Source organism: Myxocyprinus asiaticus, chromosome 25 (genome assembly GCF_019703515.2).
Source record: "Myxocyprinus asiaticus isolate MX2 ecotype Aquarium Trade chromosome 25, UBuf_Myxa_2, whole genome shotgun sequence".
Taxonomy (NCBI): domain Eukaryota; kingdom Metazoa; phylum Chordata; class Actinopteri; order Cypriniformes; family Catostomidae; genus Myxocyprinus; species Myxocyprinus asiaticus.
The window spans coordinates 31,334,695-31,349,305 of NC_059368.1; the positions used below are offsets into that span (position 1 = coordinate 31,334,695).

General features: G+C 39.9%; 2 protein-coding genes across 9 annotated transcripts in view; one reads left to right on the plus strand and one right to left on the minus strand.

Annotated features, from left to right (window-relative positions):
• The window catches only part of LOC127416037 (SUN domain-containing ossification factor-like), a 66,488-nt gene extending 63,282 nt beyond the window's left edge, over positions 1 to 3,206 (minus strand). For 7 of the 8 annotated variants that reach the window (XM_051655124.1, XM_051655121.1, XM_051655120.1 and 4 more), the window contains exon 1: positions 2,960 to 3,206. In XM_051655124.1, the coding sequence (XP_051511084.1) occupies positions 2,960 to 3,012 (53 nt within the window). In that variant the 5' untranslated portion in view covers positions 3,013 to 3,206. Of the gene's footprint in view, positions 1 to 2,627; positions 2,681 to 2,959 lie in introns of all 8 variants that reach the window. The other variant, XM_051655123.1, reaches the window with a different exon arrangement.
• A 2,514-nt stretch (positions 3,207 to 5,720) lies between these two features.
• Positions 5,721 to 14,386, plus strand: LOC127416362 (transmembrane emp24 domain-containing protein 5-like). The gene is made up of 4 exons (XM_051655677.1): positions 5,721 to 5,974; positions 7,259 to 7,356; positions 7,458 to 7,638; positions 11,390 to 14,386. The coding sequence occupies exons 1-4, from the start codon at positions 5,795 to 5,797 to the stop codon at positions 11,606 to 11,608; spliced, it is 678 nt and encodes a 225-aa protein (XP_051511637.1). The 5' UTR covers positions 5,721 to 5,794; the 3' UTR covers positions 11,609 to 14,386.
• The last annotated feature ends 225 nt before the right edge of the window (positions 14,387 to 14,611 follow it).

The following is a 14,611-nucleotide window of genomic DNA, read 5'->3' on the forward strand; positions in this document are numbered from 1 at the left end:
AACTAATATGCCCAGTCTGCATAGCCCTAAGTGCTGAAAGATGACATTGGCGACATCAGGAGTGTGCTTTCCACTTTTTGTCCCAATGAAGAGTAAGAAATGGGTCTATCCCATCAGTCAGATATTTTGATTTTTGCATTCTGAACTTTGACCTGTGGGACCTTTGGAAAAACACAGACTTGAAGAAATGTTGGCCTTTCAGACAAAGTTTTGCTCATTTTGGCTCTTCTAAGCTCTAGTCTAAGATCCATCCCACTAATAACGCACAATAAATTAATCAGAACTAATAAAGGGTGCCGGTTTACAATAATGTGAGAAAGCCTTTTTATTCTTATGCAACAAACCATGTTTTTATACTCGCATTAGGGATGAAATGCGCAAACAGCCAAACAACCTCAATTAGTTAGACAGCTTGAGAAAAACATTTATTCCCCTCTACTTCACCTCTTACAGGGCTACCTTAGAACCAAAAATGAGAGCATTTTTCCAGCTCACATTTCGAGACTGCGGTTGCATATTGCAGTGCAAAAACAATAATACAACTCTATAATCAGATGTTATGAAAATGGCAGCGAGTTCACAAACTAGACTATTATTAAAATCATCAATCCAACGGGCTGGTCTGGCACAGGGTGTAATCGCTTTCTTGCGTCTCATACCAGGTACTGGGACCTGCGTTAGTAGCACTCTGTATGCTTGCATCCCTAATCCACCACCTGTCCACTGTGGATGCCACATCAGCCTGGCAGAAATGTAGTGCGGACACATAAAACTGTGCCACAAAGCTATTGAATATGTCATGGGTATACAAATTTTTGAACATGTTAAATGTTTTCAAAATATTATATAGCAAGGGTCTTCAACAGGGGGTCAGAGGGGGTCCGCAAATTACTGTTTGATCCACCACCGGCACTCGTAATTATCACTCGCATGTGAGTGAGAGACAGTACCACCGCTCCCTATACACATATTACGCAGTCTACGTAGGGCACCAACTCCCTAGGGGGCACTAGAAACTTCACCGGCTGCCCTTACTCGCAGGTTATACGTTATTCAAGGACCCGGTAGTAGTCGCGGAACACAAGCTTGCACTTTATCCTCGCGCTCACACGTCCCTGGCGAGAGAGGAGTATGTATTTTAGTCCATCCACATTCTGAAGCCCCTCGATCCTGCATGCCAAATCTTCCTCTTGCAGTAATCCTTCTTCATATTTGAGCATCCCGTTTTATTTTGATATGAATTAAATGGAACACCGAACACTGTTAAAGTTTGGCGAAATTAGCCCATCGCCCATGCTCACTACGTGCCGCTCATAACGCAATGCATATCACGTTAAGCAGCACTGCAGTAGAGGGTTGCGTAAGTAAACGCGTCTGTTGTGCGTTTTTCGCGGTGTGCGAATGTCAGCCTACAGATTCTTGTATTATTAGTTGCTTTTTGCTTTCAGAACAATAGCCTATACTTAATTAATATACAGTATAGACCTATGTATATGTAATATGTCTAAATATATATATATATATATATATATATATATACACACACACACACACACACACACACACACACATACTAAATATACTATATATTTATAGGTAAATCTATCTATCTATCTATCTATCTATCTAGATAGATAGATAGATTTACCTATAAATATATAGTTATCAAGCTGCCATAGGCTACACTGACGGTGACTGTCAATTCAACATAATTAAAGGTGCATACAGTCATTTTGTCCTCATTACAACGTTTTCCTCCTACAGAAATTAACTTTAATTTTGAAACGTATGTATAAAATCAATCACTAACATGAGATGAAGACTTCAGGTATAGGCCTATCAGTACCCTTATAAAAGTTTTTTTTATTCTGCATGGACAGTCTGTCTTTCTGTTTGTCTGTCTCTGTTTACCTGTCTGTTTTTTATTTATTTTTTTGTAGGGTGTGTGGCACAGTGATTAAAAAGGTTGTCAAAAAGTTTGCAGACCTCTGCTATACTTAATTTAATGATTATTTTAATGGCTTTGCAATGTAAACATTGTAAAATATGTACATACAATAATATGGTACCATACACGTTTTTATAGGCGTAAAATGCAACACTTAATTTTTAGACAATATGCAACGGGGGTCCCTGCTCCGTCTCTCTACATACCAAGGGGTCCTTGAAAATGGTTGAAGACCCCTGTCATATAGTGAACAAACTAGGCTAAGAGTTTGCCACTGTGGTCAGGTCCAAATTAGGCTGTACCAGTCCAGTCCACTGGACAGTATCGTAATAACTTTCAAGCAAATGTCAGAAGACCAAGCAGTCCCTTGTCTAAACAGCTCGGCATATCGAGTATGATAAGACAAATTTGACATCAGCACATAACTGATCATAAAAGCTATACATTTGCTTTGATGTGGGCAACACATTTAAACTGATCAGCTCATATCACTAGTTAACTAAGCAGGCAGCTGTTTATCAAATAAATAAAAGCATACAACTGAAAAATGCATAAGTGAACCATTGAATTACCATTTACAATTACATACATACAGAAGTGGGAAGTCTACCTTCTTACAGAAATGCAAGGTGGGCTGCTTTCTTAACATTGTGTACAATACATCCCCCAATGTACTTACACAGTGGACAGCTGGTGGTCCAAGGCTCCTTTCAACAGGCTGACAGCACATCTCTGTGTGAAGTTTAAATGGCTAAATAAAATTCACAAACTATATAAAATTGTAGGCTCATTTGACTCATATTTTTCAATGTCTAAAGACACAACGCACGTGAACACATCCCACCTTCAGTTGCTATTGAACTAACGTTAGCATCTAGCATACAGCTATCGTGAGAGACTTGAATGGTATATGATGTAGCTGTCGATGTATGAATGATTTCATTGTTCAGCTTCACAGCTAGAGATATTATAACATTACATTAGTGAATAAAAATGACTGTTTTGACTTACCAGCACAGGAGAGTTAAACTGACGCACAGCAACAACACGCGCAGATTCTTCATTATCTTCCCGCGGGGACAAACATCCTCGCTTTTTATCTATTGTCCTCTAATATTAACGACTTGCTAACAACGGCAATTGTTTACAACTGTATACAGACAAAGGGGGTGTGTTTCAAGGTACAGAACAAACACTTGGGTTAGTTTTCTTGCTGAACCCCCCGCCGGGAAGCGCCGACTGTCTGCCTAGTTCCCGTCTGCGAATACTCGCTGCTGTTGCTCTGGCTGCCCAGCGCTTACCCTCCTGCGGCAGCCAATAGGAATCGAGCATTACACTCGACCCCGCCCAGCCCTCGAGGTCTAGATGAGTTGGAAGTTTAATCGTCAGACGCGTCACCTCAATGATAAGAGGTATAAAACAATGCCAAATCATCTTTATCGGAGGAGAATAACTGAGCATTCAAACTACTATTTAACTTTTTAACTGACCACATTTTTCGTTGTAGACCTTAGTCTATTGGGCTAAAACAGTTCCTCGACTTCATAAACACTCTTTTTGACAGTTAATTTGAATAAAAAGTACATTTTGCAAAGAATGTCAATGAAACCATTCAGTCAGTCATGGCTCGTGCGCCCCCAAAAGAACACTTTTGGTCCTACACCAAGAGCAAATTGTATTTTATATGCTCTTGATTTGTTGTATGGCAAATATTTCAACAGAATATTATCATTTTTCTTTTGCACTTTTAAAATTTCATAAGTTGCGCTTACTGCCTATGTAATAAACAAGTTTGCTTGTGATCACTACATCATGATATCAATAAATTACAAAAAACGTTTTGACGTTCTGATGCAAAAACTATTCATCTGCACTCAACTTCTGTAATTTTCAGTGGCATTCTGGAAAGTACAGTCAAAGTACCTGTCAAAGCAAGTCAGTGCACTCAGAGGCCATTTTAGTGATTTTTCTATGGATACAAGCAGCATAACAGCACAGCTCCTTCCAACTCTAATGGTGAAAGACTGACATCTCCAAAATGGTTGGTCAAGATATTTTAGATCAGCAGATAATTCTGACAACAATGGTATCATAAATTGAGCTTCTTTAGCTCAGATCATGCTAAAAGGCCCGCCCACTTTTTCAGCTGTCTGGGTTCTGGAAGTATTTTTTCTATTGATTTCTTTTACAGACTTTTCATAAAATACTTCATAAAAGTGTTCTAAGCCATGAACCAAACCAGCCAGCTCCGAGGTGAATCACAACATTACAAACTTTGTTTTGAAGCAAAAAAGTATTTGAAAATCAGACAAAAAGACAAATATAACTGCATACGAGGGCATGAACTACAATCCCATGAAGCATTGCAAATGACGCAATGGAATGTAAAATGATGGAAATCTATGAAACTGTGGATAAAACTATGGGCCAACTAGATTGCGTTATTCACAGTCCGTCATGGGAGTGGGTGGTTGCTTCCGAGCTTGCTTGGCGGGCTTTCTACCCTTCAGGTTTCTGATTGGTGAAGCTTTCTCTGCCAGTGTCATGATAAATTGTCCGCCCAGTAAATCGAGTCCCCATGGGAGTAACTGTTTGTAATGCCTGAGCAAAAACCTATCATGTTATTGTGATTGCATGTCATTGAAGTCTATTAACTGTAAAACACAAACAACGACACAATCTCTAACTTCAGTTATATACTATTATGTGTAACTTATGGTTTAAAAGTCATTAAATGTCATATTTACAAAGTTATATCGACATATATCATAAAACGATTTTATATGATTTCTACTCAGAGGGAGACACGATTTTCAGGGGGGACTCGATTTCTCACGACACCGGACCACGAGTAGTGTAGTTGTTCATCAGAAACTCCTTATTCACGCTAGCGGCATCTTTGATTTTTAATGGGAATGACAACGAGTCTGTGAGGGATAGACTTACCGTCTCTTCAATGGGCTGTACTGCAGTTTAAAATGTTTCTGGGTCGTTACGTGGCCAAAACATTGATAAAATATCTGTCCAGGAATATTCAGTGTACAAAGACCTCCAGACAACTTGAGTTGTGGAAAATCAGATGTGATCTAGGAGCTTTATACAGCTTTATACCGTTCGTGTCATTGAAGAGATGGTAAGTCTATCCCTCAGCCTCAAAGATGCCGTTAGCATGAATTAGGTCTATTAAACATGATTTTTAAACAATGAAGTTTAAATATAGTGGACTGATGGCTTCAACCGAAGCATATGCCGTCGATAAACAACTCAGAGCTCACGGTAGGCCTGTCTTTAAAGGTTTGTAAATTATCAATAAAAATCAATTGTCTAAGGAACAATGAATAGAAATTTTACTTCCGGAACCCGACTGTAGTGCTCTATTGACAGGCGATGTCTGTATCTGAAAGGTGATTTTTTTTTTTTTTTTTAACCTGTATGGTCCTTTCTACATCCGCCATTTTGGGCGTTCCAGTTTCCCCCCATTCATTTTAATACAAGTGGTCCGTCTGTCTAAACAATCTTTGGTGAAGTAAAGCGCAGAACTAGATGTTGCATTTAAAAACTTCATATCCCACAGTGCAACATTTTAGGACGTCGCTTAACACGCCAGTGGTTGTTTTACGTGTTTACATGTTTATTGCACTCACGTAAAATAGCTCTGTCCATTAATGTTAAATAAATATCATTAAATCATCTCTTAAAAACAGGTTGCGCCTGTGTTGACAGTTCAGTGATGATTAATAACCTCTCTGAAGTTTATGAGGCGGGGTCCTCAAGTTACAACATTCCCAACTCGTTTTGTGAGCTGTCCCAAACAGCTGCTGAAGTTGACAGAAGCGCAGCTTTTTGATGTGGTGGAGCATGGAGGTTTTGACAGTGTGTGTCGCGTTTTCATCATTGTTTGTGTCAGTAATCAACGCTTTCTCTCAGTCTCTGGACAGTGACTTTACTTTCACTCTACCAGCCGGACGCAAAGAATGCTTCTTCCAGAGCATGAAGAAAGACGCTTCACTAGAGATCGAGTATCAGGTACTTTCATCCTGTTATTGAACTCTATTACATTTGAATTGACATAAAATATGTGGTAAGGTCTTGTAACTGCAGTATCTTCTATCTGAGTCTACCGGTTACATGCAAATCGTGTAATACAAATAGATAAGGGATTGACCTTTCATTATACATCAGTCAACTCTGATTAATTTCAAGCATTTAAGTATAATTATATAGATAGTTCAGCCAAAAATGAAAATTTTACATTTACTGTGTATGACTTTCTTCTGCAGAACAAAAATGAAGATTTTGAGATAAATATCTCCACTCTTTAGATCCACACAATGCAAGTGAATGGTGAGCAAAATTTTGAAACTTCAAAAAGCACATAAAGGCAGCATAAAAGTAATCCTCAAGAGTCCAGTGGTCTTGTGAAGCGATCCAGTTGGTTTTGAGTGAGAACAGACCAACATGTAACTCCTTTTTCCCTATAAACCTTGACATCAGCAGTCTCCTCAGCGATCATGATTTCAAACTCATAGGAGGACGAATCCCAGCTGCCTCCCCGTCTGAGACCATCAACCCAGGCATCTTATCACATGAATACATTTTCTAGCACTCTGTGCATGCTTCAAGCACTAGGAAGTGTAATCAAGCTTAAAATCCTGAGTTATATTTTGGCCTGTTCTCACCTAAAACCAAGTAGATTGCTTCAGAAGACATGGATTAAATCACTGAAGTCACATGGATTACTTTTATGCTGCTTTTATGTGCTTTTTGGAGCTTCAAAGTTTTGGTAACCATTCAGCTGCATTGTATGGACCTACAGAGCTGAGATATTCTTCTAAAAATCTGCAGAAGACAGAAAGTCACATCTGGGATGATGAGATTTTTGGGTGAACTATCCCTTTAAGATCATGGGAAACATAATATCAGACAAATGTGTCTAAATTTCTGACTGGTGTGAAACATCTGCTTACAGGACATCTGAATGTGCTGGTTGCAAAACAAAGTGCAATGCCTTTACTCTGTCAAATGTCAGGTGATCTTATGCAATGCAGTGTATTGCATTGTGAAAATTAGACTTGTGACACAAGACAGAATTTGGAGAAATCCAGAGAAACAAACTGGAGCTAAAGGTCATTTTTGGATTTGGAAAGAACCAAAAGGGCTGCAATTCTTCAGACTTGCATATTCATTCTGTAACTCATCCAAACTTAACTGCAACCTTCATGACTTGAGCATGAGGGCCAAATCAGCAAATCCTTCTGTTGACTCATCATTAATGGTAATGCATGTGTCTTTGTGTCTGTTTTCCTAAAGGTTTTAGATGGAGCGGGTCTAGATGTGGACTTCTTCTTGCATTCACCCAACGGCCACGTTCTGGCCTTTGACCACAGAAAGTCTGATGGGGTTCACACGTATGTTTCACCTGCAGACACATTGTAGTATTACACACAGACGTTAATGCAAGCTTTTTAACAGTGCCTGTCTTTCTTTTTGTGTGGCCTGTTTACTTTAGAGTGGAAACAGAGGAGGGAGACTACATGTTCTGTTTTGATAACACATTCAGTGCCGTTTCTGAGAAAATTATCTTCTTTGAGCTGATTTTGGACAATATGGATGATGGCGAGGAATCGGAGGACTGGAAAGCATATGTGCAGGGAGCGGATCTTCTGGACATGAAACTAGAGGACATCATGGTGAGAATGGTCATGTGCTTGTGAAGGATACACCAAAGACAGTGTGGAGAGAATCAATGTCTGATCACCCAACAATGAAAATTCTGTCATTTTGTACTCACCCTCATGTTGTTACAAACCTGCATGACTCTTTAGGGTTGTCACGGTTATGAAATTTGGCTGACGATTAATTGTCAAACAAATAATTGCGATTGTCTGTTTTAGGGCTTTCACGATAAATTGTCATATTTCTTAAGGTGTGCCTTTTTTTTCCTGTATGTGTGCTTCAAACACCATAAAAAGTCACTTTTACACATTTAACTTGAAATATATAAATCAAATAATAAAATAGGGATATGTGATTTCCTTTTAAGGCTTTAAAAACGTATGAATGACATGAAAAATAATTGTGATGAGGAGGAGGGCAGGGCTGGGCCGGGCCGTGAGTCTGCATGGCTGGCCCCCAATCGGGCTAATCAGCCGAGGAGAGGGAAAAGGCCGAGCCGGATGTGGCAGTTCGGGAGAGAGAGAGCCACACGCAGCTGCCGTGTGTCTTTATGTTTGTGTCTTTTTGTTTCATTAAATATTACTTTGACTGTTCAGCCGGTTCCCGCCTCCTCCTTGCCCATTTTTTACCCTGTTACATTGGTGCCGAAACCCGGGAAGGAGGAGGGATGCACTGTTGTGGAGTCCTCGCCACTGCCGTCTGCCCAAAGGAGCAGCCATGGCCGTCCGCTGGGGGACGGAGGAGTCGCTGCCGGCTGCCTGGAGCGGTGGAGCCGCTGCCAGGTGCGGAGGGGCTCGCTACCGGCCGCCAGAACGCGGAGGGGCGTTCCATCCGCCAGGGGTCAGCGGGCTTGCTCCGGTCCACCCGGGGAGGAGTGGCTGTCATCCGCTAGAAGGTGGAGGAGTGGTCGAGTAAGTCCGCACGGCTGGCCCCCAATAGGGCTAATCAGCCGAGGAGAGGAATAAGGCCGAGCCGGATGCGGCAGTTCGGGAGAGAGAGAGCCACACGCAGCTGCCGCATCCGGCTCGGCCTTATCCATCTCCTCAGCTGATTAGTCAGATTGTGGGCTGGCCGTGCGGACTCAGCCAGGCCCCGCCCTCCTCCTGGTCACAATAATGTTTTAAATATCCAAATATTTCAAATACTTAAAATATGTCTCCCTTTTTGGCCATCTTTAGTTTTGGTCAATTTTACATTTACACTGTTGTTTTTTTAATTCATCTATTTTACATTTTATATTTTAATTAAAAAAAAAAATAATAAAAAAATTATATATATTTTATTATATTATGCAATAGTAAAATATTTCTGTCCTAATTTCTTCACTCTCACACATTATTTTAATGCTCTGATTAAACCCACGAGCTCTTATTTGTCATGAAGCAAAACCTTTGAGATTAGGTTTCATCATTTCATCACTCCACACAGAAATAGAGTAAGTGTGCGTCTCCTCCTCTGTGTCACTGCGTGTATGAACCAGGAACATTTGCCATTACACAATCGTTTAAAATGAAACCGGAGCGCTTTGCGTTCACTATCACTGTTTATACTTGTTCGTTGATATTTTTGCGGGAGTTTGGCGCGAGCCTCTGCTGACAGCACGCACAGGGTAGGGTTGCACCAGCTGTGCGTAAGGTCTCATGTAAGTTGGGACATAAAGTTCACGCTAAGGGCTTAGTAACTACTAGGTAGTTTGTAACTAAGTCGGTGCTTAATTTGGTTGCACCACCTGTTCTTATGGTAAGACTTAACTAGTAGGTCGTAAAGCTCTCCTTAAGTAATGCGTAGTCACTTAAAATAACCGCGATCAGATGATTATTTGATAATCAGAACACAAAAGGAGGTGTTGGGCAGAATGTTAGCCTCAGTTACCATTCGCTTTCATGGTATGTACAAAAAGATGCAGTGACAGTGAATGGTGACTAAGGCAAACTTTGTGCCTGATATCAGTTGTGTTCACGGGTTAAAACAACATGAGGGTGAGTAAAAGATGATCGAATTTTCATTTTTGTGTGAACTATCCCTTTAAACTTCTAATATCTGCAAAACTGTCAAGGTTCCTATGGTCATGGACAACCTGGAAATATCAGGGAATTCGAAAATTGTGATTTCCAGATCAGGAAAATGTATTAAAGAGAAATGAAATTAACATAAATTAATAAAACCATGTGAAGTCATGGAAGTTGCAATAGTTTAAAATTTAAAGTGTAGTAACCCTGAACGGCTCTTTGAAATGTGGATTAGCGAGAACTGACCTGCTGAATGTTATTCAATCAATGATCTCATCACTGTCATTGCAAACGTTCTTGGCATGCGATTCAAACTTGGTTAAAATGCCATTTTAAAAGGTACATGATTACAGGTGAAGTTAGCATTTGTGGTGACATTTGTTTGAACCAAAGCAATGTAGGTGAAGAGATCAGGCATGTCAACATGCATTGCAGTGTGACCCTGTCTGCTTGTGAAATGGCGCACTAGTAAAGGAGAGGGGACCACTTGTCAGTATGAACAAGCACAAAATACTTGTCCTTATATAAACTGATTCTTTATTAAAGCTGAAGTGTGTAATGCCTGCATTACCAAAACACTGATTCTTGAGATAAGAGACAAAACATGTTTCAAATCTGAGTTGTTTTTTTTTGTTGTTTTTTTTTAAATTTGGAATGCTCAATTCCCAATGTGCTTTTAAGTCCTCATGGTCGCGTAGTGATTCGCCTCAATCCGGGTGGCGAAGGACGAATCCCAGCTGCCTCCCCGTCTGAGACCGAGAGGCATCTTATCACGTGGCTTGTTGAGTGCGTTGCCACGGAGACATAGCGTGTGTGGAGGCTTCACGCCATCCACCGCGGCATCCACGCTCAATTCACCACGCGCCCCACCGAGAACGAACCACATTATAGCGACCACGAGGAAGTTACCCCATGTGACTCTACCCTCCCTAGTAACCGGGCCAGTTTGGTTGCTTAGGAGACCTGGCTGGAGTCACTCAGCACACCCTGGATTTGAATTAGCGACCTAGCAAATTCCAGGGGTGGTAGCCATCGTCTTTTACCACTGAGCTACCCAGGCCCCCAAAAATCTGTGTTTTTATTTTTTTTAATACTAAATTAATTTCGCTGCACAAAAGTATATGTGACCTTGCTTTAAGAAAATTTGTTGCATTCAATAAATACATTTTAAAAACTATCGGCCGATTAATCGGTTATCTGACTTCCATCAGCTGAGTTATTGGTATCTGCAAAATCCAATTTCATCTGACCTCTAGACTTTAAAGCTTTTCCTGTTTGGGGAAACAAGAGGAAGTTATTAGATTGAAATCACATCTGTGCAGGAAGTCATGTGGTCCTAGTGGGCCAAGGCATTGCAGTTCTCTTTGTTCACCTCCCAAGCCTTTGTCCACTGAGAGATTGTTTTCAGTTTGCACACATGCTAATCAAATCCCTTTTTTTATAATTTTATTTATTTATCACACGTTATACATTTACACATATAAGTTGGGCTCAGAGTGCAGGGTCAGCCATAATACAGCACCCCTGGAGCAGATAGGGTCAAGGGCCCTGCTCAAGGGCCCAACAGTGGCATCTTGGCAGTGCTGAGGCTTGAACCCCCAACCTTCGTGATCAGTAACCCAGAGCCTTAACCGCTGAGCCACCACTGCCAAACTTAGTTTTTCTTATATATTTGTGTAGCACACTCTGCCTTGCCTTGCAAGGGCTGTGTAGGAACTGATGCAAGTTTTACATTCTGAGCGTCTCCTTTTTGTAGGACACCATCAACAGTGTGAAAGCTCGTCTGGGCAAGAGTCTCCAGATCCAGACAGTACTGAGAGCCTTCGAGGCACGTGACCGCAACCTGCAAGAAAGCAACTACGAACGGGTCAACATGTGGTCATGTACAAACCTTGTCGTCATGGTGATCGTATCCGGGGTTCAGGTCTACTTGCTGCGCAGCCTTTTCGACGACAAGAGGAAAGCGCGCACATAGCCTCGCCCACTGCAAGACACAAAACACACACACGTAAATCTCTCTATTTCTCTGTCAAACTCCCTTAACTCAGTTCCTCCCATCAAAGTGTCCTTGAGCTGATGATAGCAGGAATCTCTCTCCTCCTTCCCCTCCTTTTATCCGTCTTGCCTTGTTGTGATGAAGACAATCATTTTCTACTCTTCACGAGTCAGGAACTCTGGTGCCGATAAAATGAGAGATTCAAGTGGATCTCTAAGCTGCTGCTGCTGAACTCTTCCAGGCACTGATGAGGTTATACTCTTATATTTTTTAAGAACTAGGCTTAATATTTTGATATTACACAGATGTGAAGTGTTTGTGAGAAGTAGTGATGTATGATTAAAATATGAAATGTTTTGAATGCATTTTTTTGTACGTTAACCACACCCTATGCCCAATTTCTGTTTGTTTACCTGTCTGTCACTGATAAGGCAAGCCGCACCCACATTGCTATGACCTTTTTCTTGTGAACTTTTCTTTAACACATACACATACTATGCCAACTTAACATGGCCATTCTTAGAAGCCCCGATCTGTGCCATCCTCTCGCACATAGGCAAGAGTTACTGGTCAGCAGAGCTGAGATTGGGCCAGGCAGAATGTGGAGTAAGTAAAAGGCCTTTGAGCTCTATAAATCACGGATACATGACCTGGTAATGACAGCAGCAGCAGCTCAATCCCTCATCCTTCAGTGACAGTGGGGTTTTCTTACAGCAGCCGGGCAGGGGGCAGCCTGATAGACCTATGCATTGGCTTCGGTGTGGGGTTAAAGGAATATTCTGGGTTCAATACAAGTGAATCTCAATCGAAAGCATTTGTGGCATAATGTTGATTACCACAATCCTCCTTTTCTTTTAAAATAAGCAAAAATCGAGGTTACAGTGAGGCACTTACAAATGGAAGTGAATGGGGACAATGTTTGGAGGGTTTAAAAGCAGAAATGTGAAGCTTATAATTTTATAAAAGCACTTACATTAAATCTTCTGTTAAAACTCATGTATTATTTGAGCTGTAAAGTTGTTTATCATCATGAAACTTTTGAAAAAGTGAGTATTTTTATGTTCAAAAATTGTCCCCATTTACTTCCATTGTAAGTGCCTCACTGTAACTTCAGTTTTTGCTTTTTTTTAAAGAAAAGGAGGGACGAGTTGAAATAAATTTTTGTGGTAATCAACATTATGTCACAAATGCTGTCAGTTGAGATTAACTTGTATTGAACCCGGAATATTCCTTTAAAGTTTATTCTGAGGCTGGATTCCTCAAAGATTGGTGAATTTGGCTCCTGATATAGATGAACTGGTGTTCTGTGAAGGCTGTGAATTTGATTAAAATGTTTTTAGTGCTTATTGCCTTGTTTCAGCACAGGAACACTTGGGTGAACTATGCAGTTTGTATGAACTATGCAGCTTCTAAAAATCTTAATTTGTGTTCTGCAGAAGAAAGAAAGTCATACACGTCTGGGATGGCATGAGAGTGAGTAAATGATGAGATAATTTTCATTTTGGGTGAACTATTCCTTTAAGGAACGAATATTTTGCCGTGTTGTGTTCTTTGTATGGTGACAGTCAGGCTACTTCTGTGTTCTTACTACGCCAACCATCTTCCAGAGTTATTTGGCCTTTGGGGAGCCATACACACAGAAACAATAAATTAAGTTTACTGCATTGAGTGGTCTTTTGATCAAATCACCCTCATTTGTGCTTTTAAATTTGATTCTGGGTTTATAGTAGTTGCACTGTTTTCAGTGCCCAGTCGCAAAAGGCCAGTTCAAGTCCGATATTTCTCATGTGATTTTAATTCCTGGCTAAATAAAATGCCATCATTTAACACGTGGATTTATGTTAAAGGAATATTCTGGGTTCAATACAAGTTAAGCTCAATCGACAGCATTTGTGACAATGTTGATTACCACAGAATTAATTTCGACTCGTCCCTCATATTCTTCTAAATCTGGGTTACAGTGAGACACAATGAAAGTGAATGGGGCCAATCCGTAAACATAAAAATACTCACTTTTTCAAGAGTATAGCCACGAGAATTAAACAATATACATGCTAACATGATTTCAGTGTGATAAACGTATCGCTTGCTAACCTTTTCTGTGTACTATTAGCCTATATCCAGTTTTACAACTTCGTTGTCATGACACAACACCATAAAACCTAAAACGACTGCAAAAAGGACAAATTTAAACAACTTAAAGGATCAAATAATGCACAAGTTTTAACAGAAATTTAATGTATGTGCTTTTATAAAATTATACAGTAAGCTTCACATTTCTGCATTTAAACCCTCCAAAATTTGGCTCATTCACTTCCATTGTAAGTGTCTCACTGTGACCTCGAATTTTGCATTTTGTTAGATGTCAAAAGTATTTTTTGTGGTAATCAACATTATGGCACAAATGCTGTAGATTGAGCTTAATTTGTACTAAACCCGGAATATTCCTTTAAATTTAGGTTAAGAGTCTATGGTTGCACTCTTCCACAGAAAGTTTCTCATTGAATTCTCATTCTAATCCCATGTTGCCACCTAGTGGCTTTATCAGTGCAAACTGACATTTGTCAATTATGTCAACAGAGCTATTAAAGTGAAGCAATTATAAGCGAAGTATCTTTAAACATTGTCTGAAAAATAATTGTCAGAAGGGTTTATTTTATTTTAAATGTCAGTGTTGCAAGTTGATCTGTGTTGTAAAGCTCCAAGTTTTTTCCAAGTTAAATCTTCCTCACCTCCCGATTTAAAAGGGATAGTTCACCCCCCCCCCCCCCCCCCAAAAAAAAAAAAAAAAAATATATATATATATATATATATATATATATATATATATATATATATATATATATATATATAATTTACTCGTCCTCATGTTGTTCCAAACCGTATTATTATTAATGTATTTATTTCTTATATCTTTTTTCCATACAATGAATACAGGCCAATGGTGACTTAATACAAAAGAAAAATATATTTTTTATATAT

Bases quoted from the DNA above. Each gene is read 5' to 3' on its own strand.
- LOC127416362 (XM_051655677.1), top strand. From the start codon at position 5,795: ATGTGGTGGAGCATGGAGGTTTTGACAGTGTGTGTCGCGTTTTCATCA. The intron at 5,975-7,258 runs GTACTTTCATCC...GTTTTCCTAAAG, and splicing joins CACTAGAGATCGAGTATCAG to GTTTTAGATGGAGCGGGTCT. The intron at 7,639-11,389 runs GTGAGAATGGTC...TCCTTTTTGTAG, and splicing joins TGAAACTAGAGGACATCATG to GACACCATCAACAGTGTGAA.